Source organism: Anguilla rostrata, chromosome 2 (genome assembly GCF_018555375.3).
Source record: "Anguilla rostrata isolate EN2019 chromosome 2, ASM1855537v3, whole genome shotgun sequence".
Taxonomy (NCBI): domain Eukaryota; kingdom Metazoa; phylum Chordata; class Actinopteri; order Anguilliformes; family Anguillidae; genus Anguilla; species Anguilla rostrata.
In genome coordinates this window covers 16,691,447-16,708,931 of record NC_057934.1, presented here as the reverse complement: position 1 = coordinate 16,708,931, position 17,485 = coordinate 16,691,447, and the positions used below count along the sequence as shown (strand labels likewise).

General features: G+C 43.6%; 1 protein-coding gene across 2 annotated transcripts in view; it reads right to left on the bottom strand.

Annotated features, from left to right (window-relative positions):
* Nucleotides 1-14,574, bottom strand: part of si:dkey-191m6.4 (rho GTPase-activating protein 22) — a 29,161-nt gene extending 14,587 nt beyond the window's left edge. The window contains exons 1-3 of one of the 2 annotated variants that reach the window (XM_064320821.1): nucleotides 13,998-14,574; nucleotides 10,034-10,233; nucleotides 7,875-7,962 (exon numbers count right to left, since the gene is read on the bottom strand). In XM_064320821.1, coding sequence (XP_064176891.1) covers nucleotides 7,875-7,962; nucleotides 10,034-10,233; nucleotides 13,998-14,040 — 331 coding nt within the window. In that variant the 5' untranslated portion in view covers nucleotides 14,041-14,574. Of the gene's footprint in view, nucleotides 1-2,052; nucleotides 2,293-7,874; nucleotides 7,963-10,033; nucleotides 10,234-13,997 lie in introns of those variants that run through there. The other variant, XM_064320824.1, reaches the window with a different exon arrangement.
* Nucleotides 14,575-17,485: the final 2,911 nt, after the last annotated feature.

Here is a 17,485-nt window from a genome sequence, read left to right as displayed (position 1 = left end):
GTTCACATTGGCCAGGCTCTCTAATTGTACACAAAAACTAGTCATATTAGTAAGTTCAAATAAATGGTTTCTTTCTTTTGTGCCCACCAGCTTGGGGTTGATCAGTATACTTTGTTTGATATCATTCAGGGGTAGACAGAGGTGGAATTGAATACCTTTAAATAATGATAAATGATCTTTTCCAGATGAACATGATTTAAAAAAGAAATCTGATTGGCTGAGACTACTAGTCATTTCTTTTGGCTGATCTTCAATTGGTTCTTTTTTGACTAGATGATTAGGCGAAGGTTCCTGTGTGCTCAAAGCACTGATTAGCGAGACAGGAGCTAGAATCTCTGCTATTCCCTTTCTCAAATGATATTCTCTGGCATATCAGCAGCAGCAGTCTGTGCCGGCAATGTGACCATCAATCACGGCTAAAGAAACAATATTAAAGAAATACCTCACCACATTAATATTTTTAAATGTCACATTCTCCTAGACTAATCTCACTGAATGATGGATAATATCACTAGCTTGCATTTTTATAAACCAAATGAAATTACTTAGCTAGTTCCCTGAGCCCTTGCATTTTTATATAATGCTATTTTCTTAACTTGTAAAACTAAGAGTAGGCCTATAGGCCTACCTTGTCATTGGCTGAAGGAAAGGCTCTTGTGAAACTGCTTAGCAGACTGCATTTCCACATAAGTTAATGTATGTTTATGGGAACACTTACTAAGAAATTTTAATTCTCATTTAATCTGGAAGATACCCTAATTGCACTTTGGGTAACTTTTTTCTACATTTACTTTGAGCTAACTTTGAGCTAAATCTTTGAACTGAGAATATCATATGAAAAACATGAAACTTGCTCAGTGGTGTATTGTGCAGAGTTAAGGACAAATTAGTTGATCATCTTTCTCCTCAGGCCTTATTGATTCTAGACACTGAAGTGATAAGTGACTGTAGCCACCATTTTTTTCCTGTTTCATATGCAAAAGGAACAGAGACAGCAACAAAACTCAGTGTGTGATAAGAATGCCCTGGTGAGACAGGCAATGAGCAGCTGCCACACAGCCAGATTCGCTGCCCACCCATTGCAACAAAGATAAGCTAATTCAGGAAATCAATTAAGCCAGAGCAAAAAACACTCAAAGCCTGACCACGCGGGACCAGAAAAGAAAATACAGCGGTTTTCATTAGGGGACAATTGAGACAAATGAGGCTCTTGACCCGAAAACTTTGAAGTGGCTCTCTCTCATGCTGAGCTGGGGAGCGAGCAGATGGACGACCGGGGCGCTCCATTTTTCACAGCCCACAGTTAAGGTCATTCGTAACAGTGACAATACAGCCTCCCCTTGACAGAGCCCTCCCCACAAACGCCAGCTGACCTGTCGCTGTGGTTCACATTACCCCAGTAAAAAGCCATATTGGCAGGGTGATTGTGAGCCTGCTTCGCTGAAGAACTGTTTCAGACACACACACGGCACTATATGCAATACACAGCCCTGATTTTGGAGTTTTCAGTATAGAGACTAGTAATTGAGTCTAAGACTGACAATGGATTGCCTGGAAATTAAATGTCCCAAGCAAACATCTGTGAGTGGGGCACATGGAAAAACGACAATAGAGATACGGCTGGCAATCTGCAATTCTGTAAAGGCACTATAAATGGCGCCTCTGTCATCCGAACTGAGAGGCCTCTAAGCCTGCTTCTGCAAGCTGCTTTTGTGGCCAGGGAAACTCTCTTTTCATAGGCCAACATCACATCGGCTTCAGAAATGCCTTAAGGAAACTTTCAAATCATGCCCCCAGGTTACAGTAACAAGATACACTTTGGTCGTCCTTGCAACTAAATATCTATAGTTGATCTGGCCACCTGAATGCAAATGGCTGATATAAATACAGTTTGTACAATAAATGTGCAACCCCTTTGTAAAATGAAGATATTGTAATTGAATTGTAATGTACGATAATATCAGACGCATGCAGTACAGACAGCTGAACATTCTGGGCTGGACAATCCACTCTGGCATTCAGCGCACAGTAAAAGAAGAGACAGTGCCATACCTTGGGCTTGGCTCGGATGGTCCTTCTTTGCCTTGCAGCACCCCAGCCCCATGTCGCGCGCGAGAGAGACCGGGCGGGACGCTATAGCCGCGCCATGCGGGCACTGCCCCCAGGGCTCCTCCAGGTGAACCCGCCCGCCGGTGCGTGCCACGGCCGATCGGTGCCACGGGGGTATGAGTCAGCCCAGGGCACCATCACAGCCAGGAATCCAAAAAACAAGTTTTCCTTCTCCTTGCCCTCATTCATTGAGGAAAAAAAAGTAGCCGGCCTCACTTCAACCCGACCCCACCCCCCTCCACTTTACATGCCCCCCCCCTTTAGCGGGACAGGACCAAGCCCCTCCAGAGTGCAGGCTCTCCTCATCTGCCCTCTCTCTTTCTCCCTCCCTCCTTCCCCTCTCTCTCTCCCTCTCTCTTTCTCTCCCTCTCTCTCTTTCTCTCTCTCTCCTTCCTTTTTCTCCCTCCCACCCTAAGGGAAAAGGGCTGCACTGTTGCTCCTCTTTGCCAAATTCTCCAAACTCATCTCCAAATGCAAATCTCCGAACAGACCTGGCTAATCAATCTGTGAGCATTTGAACCAGTCCTACAGCACATTTCATCTGACAGACCTTTGCCATTGGCTGCCCCCCATTGAAAATGTGAAATAACTGCTTATTCATGTGCCCACACTCATGGGGGGTGAAAATGTGTTAAATGTTAAGAGGAAGTTTTGGTTTACAGCTGAAGTGTTTAACTAAATACACTCCTTTGCAGACTGCAACGCACAGATGCCTGCACCCAGCCAGTTTAAACCTACAGCATACTGTTTCTGCCCCAAGTTTTCACTGCTCCTGTCAAGTACAGCCTTGCTATGAACGGATGCATTGTTTGCATTTTTTTCCCCTGGCATTTTTATGCACATAAAGTGGGTAGACCTTTCAATGTGAGGCACGAAAACGGGACCAACATTCCAAGCTCAGCTCTGCATAAAACAATGCAAAGCCTATCCAAAAAATTGCCACTTAAAAAAAAAAATGAACAAAGAGAAAGCTATGCATTCGTTGCATTGAATTTGTCGTTTTACAAGTGCACAAATCAATTGTACATCACTGACACAAAAATGATAAAATCAATAGAACCTGTTTATTGGGGTGCACAGGTTTATTCCTTAAACAGCAAACAAGTTCCCATACAGTAATCTTTCAGACCCTGAGCAAATTACTTTTTGTGAGTAATTGTAACATTTGATAATATTGAAGAGGTCAAGTGACACACGTCCTCTCTTCAGATGGTTCAGACATTGCCTACCTTATGTGGTCACATCAGTGATTCATGCAAAAGCAAATAAACTAAAAAACAAAGGATGGTCCTTGGCTTTGTCTTGGATTCCTGTGGAATGAAAAAGGTGTTCTATCCCAACAGGCACACATGGGCCTGTGATCTTGGACTAGGTAATGGCAGCGTGTCTATCTATAGTGCCCTAGGTAACGGCAGCATGTCCACCCATGGTGCACTGGGTAACGGCAGCATGCCTGCCCATGATGCACTGGGTAATGGCAGCATGCCTGCCCATGATGCACTGGCTAACAGCAGCATGCCTACCCATGGTGCTCTAGGAAATGGTAGTATGGCTGCCCATGGTGGAGCAGCCATTTTGCTTCTCAGGCTCAGCTCAGGTCAGTTGCGGAAGACAGTTCTGACCGAGCCACAGTAAAAGCGGGGGATGGTACTGCAAACGCAGCTCCCCGAGGGACTAGGGGGTCGTGTGTGTGCTGGCCAAACAGCTGACCGGCCGCAATTATTAATTAGCTTAAGTGGCGGCGTTTGCACAGGCCTGCGCCCGTCTCCGTCCGCCCCTGATGGGGTCCAGCTGTCCGAGCTGCCGGGAGGAAAGAAACAGGAGCGGAAGAGCTGAGAGAGACCTGCCAGACACGCAGTCCATCCTTCATGCCTGCCCTCTCCGAAAATCTCACGGTTGTCCTCTCCCACCCGTCTCAGAAACAAAAAAAAAGCTCAGAGAACACCGCCCGTATATTAATCACGTCTGGTTTGCTTGGTTTTAGAGTCTGAGGTTATGCTTGGACAGATAAGATACTGGCGATTGGATTTAAAAAATGGGAACAGTAACTTTCAGAAGAGATAAGCGCACTAATCTCTCCTGCAGTGGTAGAAGAATAATTGTTGTCATTGTGTAAAGATATAAAACGATTTCCATTAAAACTGCAGCTAGCATCCATCCTATGATTGGCTTCAGCCTACACCACTTCCCCAGTAGTTGGAGATAATCTGGTGCCACAGAATATGACTGAATCTGCACATATAGCAATTGAAAAAAACACGAGAATAGAGAGCACAATGGTGGAAGATGCAGGGAGGGAAAGCGGTCAGTGAAATCACTTGATCTGATTTGTCATGTGGGCAGTGAGCAATTCAGGCTGAGTATCCATCTACCACCACCCCCACAGAGTCAATGTAATCCAATGGAGGTCATGCAATGACTCAGATATGGACCACCACCACCCCCCACACCCCCAAAAAAAAGAAACCACTTCCCATCAGCCCATATGGCACGGGTTCCCAAACGTGCTTAGTCCAGGACTGTCTAAACGAGTGAATACAATGTAGGCCTACACTTTCAGAAATAAAGGCACAGTGGATGATTGTTCTTTAAGGAACAAATTTCCCAAATGTACCCTGGACAATACTCACAAAGGTACAAATGAACTACTGTATGTATTGCTGGCTAGGGGTACAATTTGTACATTTGTATCTTTTTAGGAAATTTTTTGTTATTTTTTTAGTTGAGTACGTGATCCATCCATTATTATATTGCATCTTAATATATAGTTCAGTGCAGTATGTGCCGTATATCTAATACAATGTGTGCGCTGTATTTCATGTTATGTGTATTGTACATAGTGACTATTTGTATATTGTAATCCACTTCAGCTCCTCTCATGACAAAAGTGCCACAGCTTTGGAACCATTTCCATAAGCAACAGACAGAGGCATTGCTGTTCCCAAACAGGGAATAACAATAAGATTGAATAAAACTAGGACTTACACAAAACAAACTGTCCTTGAACTTCAATTTTAATTAAAACTTCATTCAGAACATTCTTGTTCACCTCAGAGCTGAGAAATCAGACACCCATGAATCTAAGCTGATTACAGGCAGAAGCAAACGGAAAGGGGAAAAACGTGTTTCCCATTAAAGCAAAACACGGTAAGCCATCTCCTCCAGCTTGTAACGCGAATCTAATATCTTGTAAACACAACGTGTATTCCGGGGTTTTTTGAGGTCAAGTTGGGTGAGAGAAGTTTGCAAAGTGAGACCTAAAAATAGATAGATACTGGCCTTACAGAAATCGTAAAAAAAAGGCTAAGGCCTGAAATTCCTGCGGCTCGGTGGTCCATACGCCCTCGTTTCGCCTGCAAAGTTTCATGGGCGTTGCACCGGCATGCCATATTTGCAAGTCATAAACAAAACACACAGACAGATACGCCAGCGGGCGGCAACAAACAAAGAGCAGATCACAAAGGAACCCTGTGCTCTGTGATAAGCTACAGAGCAACTATCTGCAGGCCACCGGGCTCTACTACAAAAGCGGCTGGGGAATGGGACGGAGAACTGTCGCTGTGCTCTGCCGTGTGGTACTGGGGTGTGTAAGGCAGGGCTTCAGACCTCTCCTTAGAGACCCCCAGCCAGATCCAGGTGTTTAATGTGTTCCATCTCAAGCACAACTAATGAAGGGCTTGTATCAGGTAAGTCGGAGGTGGAACACCTCAAATTCCTGGATACGACTGGGGGGGGGGTCCCCGAGGATACGTTTGGGAACCACTGGTTTAAGGTTCCTGAGTCAGGCCAGTCTTGGTGAAAACATATCACTGTGTATATATAGGTAAAATCCATGCTTTCATGTGTGCTAAAATACACTGTAGTCATGTAAACTCTTTACTTATGTGTTTTAAAAGTTTTTTTTTTGGTATATCAGTTATAAATAAACATTGTTTACATTGCAAACATAAAATTGGCTCTATAGCTTCATTGATACATATTTCAATGATGTTTTTTTTTTGTTTTTTGTTATTAAACGAGGTACTCTCCCTTCCGGTTCCCTTATAGAGCGAAACACTGAAAATATATTTCAATAAAATATATTATCAAGGTGTTGCAGCAGTTCAGTATATTACCTTGCGCCCACCCCATGAAAACATCAGAAAGTTTGGTCATTGAAGCTCCAACTGTAAAATGAGCCCAACAATCGCACCTCCTTCAAAGTCATCTAGGTCTCCTCTTGTAGCCATGCTAGCCATAATTAAAGGTAACCAGGCCTGTCCAGGATTTGCATAATGACTCTGCAGATGTTAGGATGTTATGTGCTTAATTAATGATTGATCCACCCTTGTGGAGTAACCTCTGCATTGCATACTTGTCTCTCATTTACCCAGGTATTTCCAATTTTTGTTCACTATCTGTGTACTGTATGTTTCCTTATTTTGAGTAGCTACCCTCCTTTAGAAAACATACATTTGTATAAATGTAAATTATGTGTAAACTTTCTACCTTGCTCTATATTACTATAGACATATATGTACTGCAATACAGTGTACTGGACAAAAAATATAATATATGCAGTATACCCAGGTGGGTGCACAAGTGATAGAATTTCAGGGAAACACTGCCGTGTGCTTAAATGTCATCTAATACCATTCACACCACTTCTAAAAGCTGAGCCTGCAGTGCGGAGTAGCAGGGGCCCGATACCGCCCAGCCATCATGGTTAAATGTCAGCTACTGACACGGCGACTCCCAACCAATATTTGGATGGGCTCTATAATTCATACGCTCCAGGCGAAGCAATAGATTGTCTCGGCAAACAGAGATGTTATCCGCGACGAGCAGTAATGAACTCTGACTCGACTCGCAGACAACTGCAAGCTGTCTGCCCTGTCCCTCAATCACTTTCCATTCCCAGAATCCCCGGCAGACGACAGGGGGGAGTGAGAAAGAGATGGGGAGGGAGAGGGAGATTAAGAGAAAGAGAGAGTGAATGAGAGAGTTAGATAGAGAGGGAGAGATAGACAAGGAGAGAGAGAGAGAGAGAAATAGAGAGGGAGAGAGTGGGTCTGCATGAAGAACCATGGAGAAGGAGGATAGATTTGCTTTATGCAATAAAATTATTGAAAAGATCATATATCAGGATCAACGATAAATTGTCATAAATACATGGGTGGCAGATTCCACGGGGCACTTGCCTAACTGCTAACAGCACAGGAGATTCTCTGATTGGAAAACAAGCCTGCCCCACAGCCTGGATACTTATATGCTGACGCTTAATATCACTGTGATTGTGTAACTCAGACACGCTCAATAGAAACTGACTCATCATAGCATTTTAAGATCAGTTGGGTTCAGTGAGCAGGAAATAAGAATCTTCTATCTGAGGAAACTTCTTCAGAGCTCACAAAACAGGAACGAAAATGTTTCAGTAACTATACAGTCAGTTCCCCTCCTGTGCATTTTTTAAAAAATGTTAGAAGCTCTCACAAGCTTGTGTGCTCCCCCTGGTGACTAACCAAAGTACTCAAAAAATTGTCGACATTGCAGACAATTAAGTGATGTCCTGTGTTTTATATGCAGGGTATTTGGCAAATCTAGATTAAATTATAAAGGAATTCACCCTCCCTTGTTTGCACAGTTAAACAGCCTTGATCTCAGTTAGAATTGACTCAGAGCAAATATATTTCTGAAAAAGGAAGGTTTTTTTCCTTGAAAAAGTTAATGAGCACAGTCAGGAGCTGATTCGCCTGTGAGGGCAGGGCTTCTACACGCCATCTCACCTGGAACTATCTCAAAGAGGTGACGTCCTGGCTCTTCTGGATTGGCAGTCAGTTCGTTCACCTGGCTGCCGTGAAGGGGGATGCATCCCTTCAGAGAGAGAGGGAGGAAACAGAGAGAGAGAGAAAGAGAGAGAGAGAAAGAGAGAAGAAAAACAACACATCATCATATAGCACATCATCAAAATTATTACATATATGTGTGTAGATATGCAATGAGAGGCATTCAGAAACAAGTCCTGAATGACAATTCAAAAAGAACTCTGCAAGAACCACTCAAGTCCTACATCCACTGTCTTCCATTTTTAATCAGGAGAATGCCAAGTTAAGTGAGAGCATGCTATAAATAATGCATATAATGATCTCCAACCTTGATGCATCAGAACTGAATCAGAAACACAATTCTTAAAACCTTTTCTGTTTAATCCTCTCCTCTGGGAGGCAGGATCCTGAGGACCTTCAATTATAAAATCAGGCAGCCTATTTATCACTAAACAGTCTATCACTGCAGGAGCTGATCTGTATTCTGTATAACATTTCCCCACGAAGGCTACACAAAGGCTACTGCTGAGAAAGGAAAAGATCAGTTCATTAAAGCATTGCCCCTTTGCTAGCTACCTTCAACATCTGTCCCACCATACATAGAAGCATGGTCAGCTCCTGTACATCAGTGAAATGATGGATATTGTCAAGTGGAATGGCATTCATGAAGGGCGGGCCATCAGCAAATTACATTCAATGATTACAGAGTAGAAGTCCATTAATGAAGATGGCTCAGGCTAGCTGTCAATAAGTGTTTAGCACCAGAAAGCACCAGACATGCGTGGGGGATGTGGCATTGACTCACACCACCCACCCCATCGCTCAGACACTTGATTCCACTCACTATCAAGCTTATATCAAGCTCCGAATCTTTTCAAAATGAATTCTTCACATTGTACCATGTTATGCCTCGTTGAACCTCGTTGAAGCGAACAATCATTGCTTTTTTCGCCAGCTATTTTAATGGGGGATGGGGCAGTACCCTCATGCTTGCACCTGTTCCATTGTTCCTCTGGAATGATATATAATCAGCAGTTTCCCAATAAAGCTTTCGGCTCGTAATCTTATTGATTAGATGGAGAAAACAGGCCAGATTGACACTCCCACTCAGCTTCTGACAGCTACATTAAAAGGATGGGGGGGGGGAAATCCATGATGTATGTATGAGTATTGACAGTTTTTCATTTTGATGAGAATTTCAAAAGGCGCCGGTCGTTTGCCATCTCAGAATGAAGAGCCTGCTTTCTTGGAAAGCCATTGATTACTTATGGCCCAAATTAAAGCCCTGGAAGGCCTTGGTGAAACAGCAGAAAAAAATCTATAATGATGTCAGGACTGCTATGAGCGTTTAAAAAGATCAGCAGCGAGGAACTTGTCGTAATGTACGAGCGTTAGCAGATGCAGTCCAATTTAATTGCTACTTTGCAGCTAGTAGTTTGTACAATCCTGCCAAGTAGCATCAAAATGCACAAAAATGGCTTTGTAGCTTCATGCATAACATCTGTTTCCCTTAACACTGGAACAAATACGCTACTAATCCCTGCTTTGATCCAAAGTGGGGTTAGTTACTGTCCATGAGGTAGAGTCTAGGGGTATAGCCCCCCCTCCCCAGCCACATTATATGGGTCACGACGGTGCTCTTTGCTTGTGAAATTATTTCTGTGAATCAATATAATGCATTAATGCAAAAATGCCTCAATGATGCCACCTGATTTCAGGTTGCCATTAAAATTTATTGCTAATGAGCCTCTGAGGGGACTGTTGTCATAGCTACTCGAAATGCAGACTGATAGACCTTAGCATATTAATGTGTAAACTTCATCTGTGTGGGTACATCACATATACACCAGTGAGTTTACCTGCCAAACAGTCGTGCTCATGAAAAAAATGTCTACCCAGTAAACAAATGTCCTCAACACTGGTCCTGGAGAACCAAGGGGCCTGCTCATTTTCACCATCAAGCCAGCCACCATATTTTACCCAAGTATAGTGAATGAAATGCATCATCAATGAACTCTGTACAGTGCATCCTCCAGGACTTGGAACAGACAACCTGCAGTGCTCCAGGACAGTTTGTTGAAGCACGGACACCTGTAGGCTTGGGCAGCAGTTGTGTGTACCTGCGGCTTGGTCTCCTCCTCGTCCTTGTAGAAGTAGAGCTGGTCAGATCGCAGGACGAACCAGCGGAGCTGCCAGTTCCTCATGATGCTCCGCTGCTTCTTGAGCCAGCCGGCCTTGAGCGCTCCCCCCTGGAGGGCGGGGGAGCAGGGGCGGCCAGAGCCCTGGGACATCTCTCCCATCACCATGCTCTTCGACCTGGCTGGAGGAGGGAGAAACGCGGACAATCACCTCAGTGCATCACATTACCGTGGTGACAAACACTTCCTCTTCCTGGAACTGCCCCTACATTACCGTGGTGAAAAGCACTTCCTCTTCCTGGAACTGCCCCTACATTACCGTGGTGAAAAGCACTTCCTCTTCCTGGCACTGCCCTTACATTACCATGGTGACAAACACTTCCCCTTCAGAGATTGTTGGGGGAATGACCTGGACTGGCTATCTTCAGTATTAGTCATACTACAGGGCTGGCAGGGTAAAGCTGTGGGTTAACTGTGCCAGTGACAGAGTAGTGAAGACAAAATTTATTGGAGGGATATCAAGGTCTTCAAAATGAATTAATGAATAAATAAATAAATAAATAAATAAATAAATGTATTACATTTTTCAGTTGAACATTAAAAATAAAAAATAGCATTTTCCTGAAAGCACCTTTTTTTTTAGAGTGACATTAAAGCGTGTTTTGAGCAACACCAATAGGAGGAAACGAATCGACATCCAATTATGGATTATTTGTCTAAATCAATTTTGAAGACACCATTTCTGCAGGGTCCTCTGCTCCCCCTCTGGGCCAGGAACTGCAGATCAATGCTTGCCTGCTCAAAAATCAATAATCCTTCTTTTTGCTCTCTGACAATTCTGTCTGTTGATGGAAAGGGCAAGTTGGGGGTGTGCAAATGTGTGTGCATTTGTGTGAGTGTGAGTGTGTGTGTGTGTGTGTATGCACTTGTGTGTGTGTGTGTGTGCCTGCATAGGCTTACTGCAGTCCATCTGCCTCAGTAAACAGGCCTCATAATGGGCTTGTCCAATCAGAGGGCCAGGTCTGTTTGTCACGTTGCTTGTCTTCACATTTGCAGGCGAGCCTTTTGAATTCCATTAAAAACGCTGTTCATGCTCATGGATGCCCTGCTAGGTGGGGGGTGGGGGGAGGGAGCGCAACGTTCTGTCTTACCAGCACACATACACATTGGTCACATTCAAATGAGTATTTCCTTTTTTTCAATTAGCAAGCAACAGGAGTTTGAAGCTCAAGCTAATGAAAATATAATTGTGACTGTAAAAATTTTTAATATTCAATATTTTGATTCAACTGATTCAAAGTAGCAAAATGTGCAGCATAAAACACCATTAGAGCTAGACTGCATCATTCCTCTCAGTGCTTATTTTATAAACAGGTCTGGTTGTCTTTACTTATCTCATAAAACAGTCATTTCCACATGCTTACCATAGAAATCAAACTGACGGGAAATGGTATAATCACGAAGCTTCAATGACCATGAACCAAATGTTAATTAATTTACGATTCCTCACTGCTACTAGAAGCCTCAAAAGGAACTGCTATCAGCCTGGATGCTGTAAACCTGGATTGGTTGCCCTGCTGCATATTCTACTAGCAAAAAAGGAAATTGGATTCAGACAAAGCCTGACCATATTTACCTTAAAATTCCAATATAACTGAGAATCAAAAAGGCATGATTTCACAACTGTTTTCTGAGGAAATAACCAGATCTTTATATAACACCGTGTTTAATGTTTTCCAGTGTGAAATTAAAAGCATCCATTTAGAGTGGTGGAAGATCAAAAAATAATTTAAAATACATTTCCTGAATATTTCAAGATGCCATACCCTACACATACTCCTAGTGAATGTGTCCTGAATATTTTATGACTTTTTTAATAACCGCATGTCTCCCCGAAAGATCCAAAAGGCCGTCTTAGATTTTTTGTCAGAGTTTGGTGTTTGAGGGATGGAAGCTGCATCTATCTCTCCCCCCCAGAACACAGAGGGCTTGTAGGAGACACAGGAAATGAAACGGCACCTCGTCTCAGCCAGCGAATGGGGTTTGCCGGAAAAAACTCACATGTGACTCACATTTTCTGGGCCCCGCTCAGCCCCTTCGCTCTGTTGATACTTCTTGCGGACGGTGCTCTGTGGGGACCTCGTGTCTCAATTCCGCAAGCACTGATTTGTTACAAACCTGACCTTTTTTTGTTTTTCCCTCTGTAATTGTGCGGTCCGTGTGACAACAGATGCATTACATGTTACACGCAGAAACTTTTAACTGAATAACCAGACTGAGTAGAACCAGACACAATTCCCAGAACTCTGATCCCAGGACATTATGATTTCCCTGTCTGATGATTCATGCATCCCTCTCTCGTTGTCATTTTCATTGCATACACATGGGGATTGTCATTCTGCGAGTACCATAAGGTCACTCTTTGAAGAAAATAATGTATTTCATTTCACTCTTGGATTTTCCATTCTTTTGACTGGACATAACAGTGTTGCTTTAATGTTCTCAGTGATTACATCTGTGACTTTCTTGTCTGAATTCTACACACCTGTTATGTTAGTCTGTCACAATTCCTGAAATGAAATTCAACTTTTCACAGCAGCTTAATTCTTAGCCTTGATCTGTAATACCAACATGTTGTTTTACATATTCTTTTGGGCCTGGAATGCCATATAATTCTGTTAGCCTCTGGATCTGGATCGTCCACCCCCCTGACTTACATATCGGCTTATTGATTTTGACATCAATTTGCTTGGAGCAGTCGTGTCAGAGGGGCAAGCCTGGCGTCAGACAGAAGCTGGGAACCATACTCATCTTGAATAGCGCATCAATTCACGGGATGGTTTTCAAGTCATTCATCACGCTGAAATAGCAGGCTGTTGTGGCCTGTTGTGCAGAGGTGGCTAACAAAATGACAAATGACAACAGAGAGCCCGCTTGCTTTAGGATCTTCCCCGCTGCATTGAGTCTCTGAGCTGGCAAGTGACCCACCCGAAATAGCTTTTACTGTCGGAGAGAAACACGGACGCACCGTTGCGTGGACACAACGACTGCGCCTACCCACATTCGGTCACGGTGCATTCCACGTCACAACTGTAATGACATCACCCTTAATGCTCGGCATTATGGCTGCCTGAGTGTGTGTTCATTTGCCCCGCTGCTATCGATTAGATTAGGATTCAGGAGAAAGGCTGCCCTTTTAGCCCACAGAGATGGATTTGCGAGGTGCGCTCAGGCTTGCACAGACGCTGTTGTACAGTAAATACTGAGGGAGCCCGTGGTCTATGTACTGGTTACAGGGCCTGCCACACCAGAGGAAACCGGCTTCAGGCTGACGGAGTTTTACATTCAGCTGTCATGATGTGGAACGTAATGTGTGCTTCCTATGTAGTCAGTAGGGTACATATTGAATGGTGTACATAATGAAGTTCTTACACACACACACACGCATATATAAATACATACATATAATCATGTTCCTTTTACACTGATAGCAATTTGTTGTTCCATAAAAGAACATTGGAAATGATAATCTTTTACTGAAAAGAGCCAGAAATATGTATATGTTTTAATTTTGATAATTTCCATAATAACCTTTTTCCGTAAATGTATATACGAAAAAACCACACACTAGTTATTTTGCACTGTTATTATCTGGTTGGGCCTTACAGTAACTGATGCCCAAACATACCAGTTACAGCAATGCCACACTTATACACATACAGAGCAGAGAAAATTGCATACAAGGCCATAAGCTAAAAGTAGAAATGTCCATATGTATCATAAAGGGGCATGCTTAAAACAACGTGGACGTCATCAGCTGTTAGCAGCCATTGAACACAAGGAAAAAAAGGAATTAACATTTTGAGGCGGTATTGCCACACAGCTTCTGCATGTTACAGCCACAGGCTCCATTGTGGAAGGCTACAGAAAGGCAGACTGCACTCACCTCTCCTGGTCTGTCTGATTTTGGGGCTCAGCATGGCTGTCATGGTTGGGCTGCGCCGTGTCCGCTGGGCATTCCTGTCTGTCAGCGCGTCTGCCGGTCCACCCTGTTGCACCTCATCCTGTCTGCCCTGTCCCCCCTGTCTCCTGCCTCACCCCACTATCCGGTCCTCTCCCTCCTCTTCTCTCCTCTCCTCTCCTCTCCTCTCGCTAACATCCCACCAGCCCTCTGCTCCGGGCAGCACCGCCCTGCGCTGGCTCCGCCCACTCCCATCCCAGGAGCCCCGAGAGAGGGCTGCCTCGCACGTGCTCACTACCACCCTGCTGCATTATTCATCTGCACACACATACGCGTGGACGTGGACACACTAATGCACACACACACACGCACACACTCACAGCCACGGCGGAATTAATTCCACCCCACACCAGCCATTTAGGGGCTGGGTGATTACTGTCAATGGTTCAGCAGAGCTGAAACAGCAGGGTAAGGGTGGGATTCCTCCTCCCTCCCTCGTAATTAGCTATGCACCATGTTTCTCTTTACCTCTCTCTATGCTCCTTCCATCTGCTTCCTCATCATTCTCTCTTTTACTCTCTCCCACTCTCTTTTCCCTGCCCCACCTTCCACTCCAATCTTACTTTCCATCTCTCTTAATCTCTCCGCTCCTTTTCTTTTCCTTTATTCCCCTCTCTCCTCTCACATGTCTTTCCCTCCCCCACACCTCTTCTCCATTTTCTCTCTCCCCATGTCAGACCTCCCCCTCCCTCGGCCTCTCCCTGTCCTCCTTCTTTTCTTTTCTCTCTCTCTCTTTCTGTTAACATGACCTCAGCAGTAATAGAAGCTGTCTCTAATCTATGTCTCCAGCACCCCCTCCCTCTCTCTGCTACCCCCATATCTCTCTCTCTCTCTCTCTCTCAGCAGTGTTTGTCTCCTCTTCTTCCTGTCTCTAGATCACCCCCTGCGATACGGAGCGATGGCTTTGATTCCAGCAGTAACTGAGTCAGCGCAGACCTGCAGACCACAGCAGCTGGGCTTATTACAGGACAGGAAGGGGGAGCGGCAGCGCACCCCATCATCCGACCGACCCCTGGAGCCATGAAGCCACGCCCTTCAGCCGCGGCCAGGGCTGGGGCCCGCTCGCTTTGTTTCTCAAACCAAAACCGCTGCACAGCAGATGACTAATCACAAAATGAGAGACTGCACACACACAGACACACACACACACACACACACGTTTCTTTTAAATATTTAATTTGTATATAGACATGTATGCGTTTTTACATTTTAAGGCTTTGTTTTTTTCTTTTTTGTATTTCTAAATATGTATTTGCCTTTTTATATTTCAGAATTAGATTTTTTTTTGGCTGTTTTTGGTGGGCGATTCGACTGTGCCGCACAGACGCAGAGTGAAGTCTGTGCAGCACAGTGAATGTGTCGCGGGTCTTGTGCTGTAGGTTTGTAGGTGCCACCGTGCAGCAGGGAGAAAAGCATGACTTGGCTTTCAGCTGTGTGCCACCGGGGCTGTGGGAGCCCCTGTGGAGACAGAGCTTTAATTGCTTGTGAGACTTTAATGCAAGACAGACTGCGATGTCTGCCTCTGTTCAGCTTTACTCCTGTTTGGATGGATTCGTTGAGCAAAGTGTACCTCTAACATAATAAAGTCAATTCCCATCGGCACAGCTCGTAAACAGCAACACATTTACATCATAATAAAATAACTTTCCTGAAAGAAAAAAACCAAGTGTAGCATCAGCATAACATACATATAATTGCTTGCAAAACATGTAACAGTGTTACGTAAGATACACAACACAGTACAGCTACATAACACCACATGTTGATAGAAATGACAGTAAAATGACTATAAGACATGCACAGCACGCTTTTCTGATTAATAAATCTGGCTCAGTTGCAAGCCCCGTTTTTGAAGATGTAATATACATTTCTGGTTAGACTGCCTGCTCTACACTGCTCTGTGCATTTCATTTCCTGCTGACGTGTTTCTCAGTTGGGGACGGCACATACCTCTGCTGCAAAATTGAGAGCTGGGATACTCCAGTCAAGCAGGAAAAAATAAATGAATCCATCGAAGGACATGTATTTTCTATTAATGCAAAGTGAAAAATTCAACGTAATCAAAAGCTTGATATATGTTGATATATGGAGTATATGCATACAAGCATAGTATGTGTGTGTGTGTGTGTGTGTGTGTGTGTGTGTGTGCAAACGCACATGTGTGTTCATATAAAATATAATTTAATGTTCAAATGTTTAAGTTACACTTAAGGTTTTCTTCTTCTATGTCTACAAGACTAAATCTATGCAAATAGCGTATATTTAACAATCACAAATATTATTAGAAATGTGCATATTTACAAATATATGTATAGAATATAATACAGAAATCACATATATGAATATGATTTCATTTCTAGACTCAATATTCTAGATATACATGAAGTGTGTGTTTCTTATTTTGGGGTATAGGATGATTTATGCTCACAGTTGTGGCCCAGACTATTTTTGAGTGAGTCTTTCCTGACAGCCTCTGTTGTCTCACTCTTCTCTTACTCCTGACTCTGCTTTTTCCATGATGGTTGGTCCTACGGGAGAAACGACTGTAAATACCAGGCGTCAGCCCAAGAAATGTAGGACCTAAACAGAAATCTGAACTGCCCCCTCCTTCTGGTACCCACACAGTGAAGGTTACTGGGAGCTTACATTTCAAGGCAAAATCTCATATAATCTGGTTTCAGAAAAAGTCAATATAGCTGACCGGTGCAATTTCATTTGAGCCCAGGACAGAAGGCTCAGAATAAAAATTGTTCCAATGCACATTGATCAATCACGTGCAGCGTTTAGAAAGAAAAAGGCATTTCATTTTAGGCATTTCAGCCATTCCCTTTCATCCTTCCAAATGCAATTTGATCCTGCATGCATCATTGGCGTCCAATCAAAGCCAGGAGAGCATGTGCTGTTCAAGAATAGTTAGAGAACTCATTCAGCAATGTGGACGCATGCATCAGCAATATGAATGCTAATTCCTCACACTACCAAAACATCGATACAGAATCCAAGTCAAATGTGCCTGCAACCTTATATGGACAAATCCAACTGTGTGTCATTTAGCAGTGTCAGGGCAAAGAGGATTAACACTAACTGAACATAAAGTGACCAAACAGATGTATGCCTAGACACTGAGCCTTGCTTATAGATTTTAGAAAATGTGTGTGTAACTTTCAGGTGGTACGTTCAGCAAAAACAACGGCTCTGCTTACTGTGCTATACAGTCTACAGAATCAAATGCTGACTATACTAGTGCTTACTGACCTGAGATGGAGGGTTTGGATTGGGTGGATCTTGTGCAACAGGGAAGGCAATGCTCCAGTACTGTGACTGTGATTACAGAGGATGTACATATTAATTGATGCTCTTCATTGCTGAAGCCATGCAATTGATTTCTAAATGCTATTGTAATTAGCCTTTCC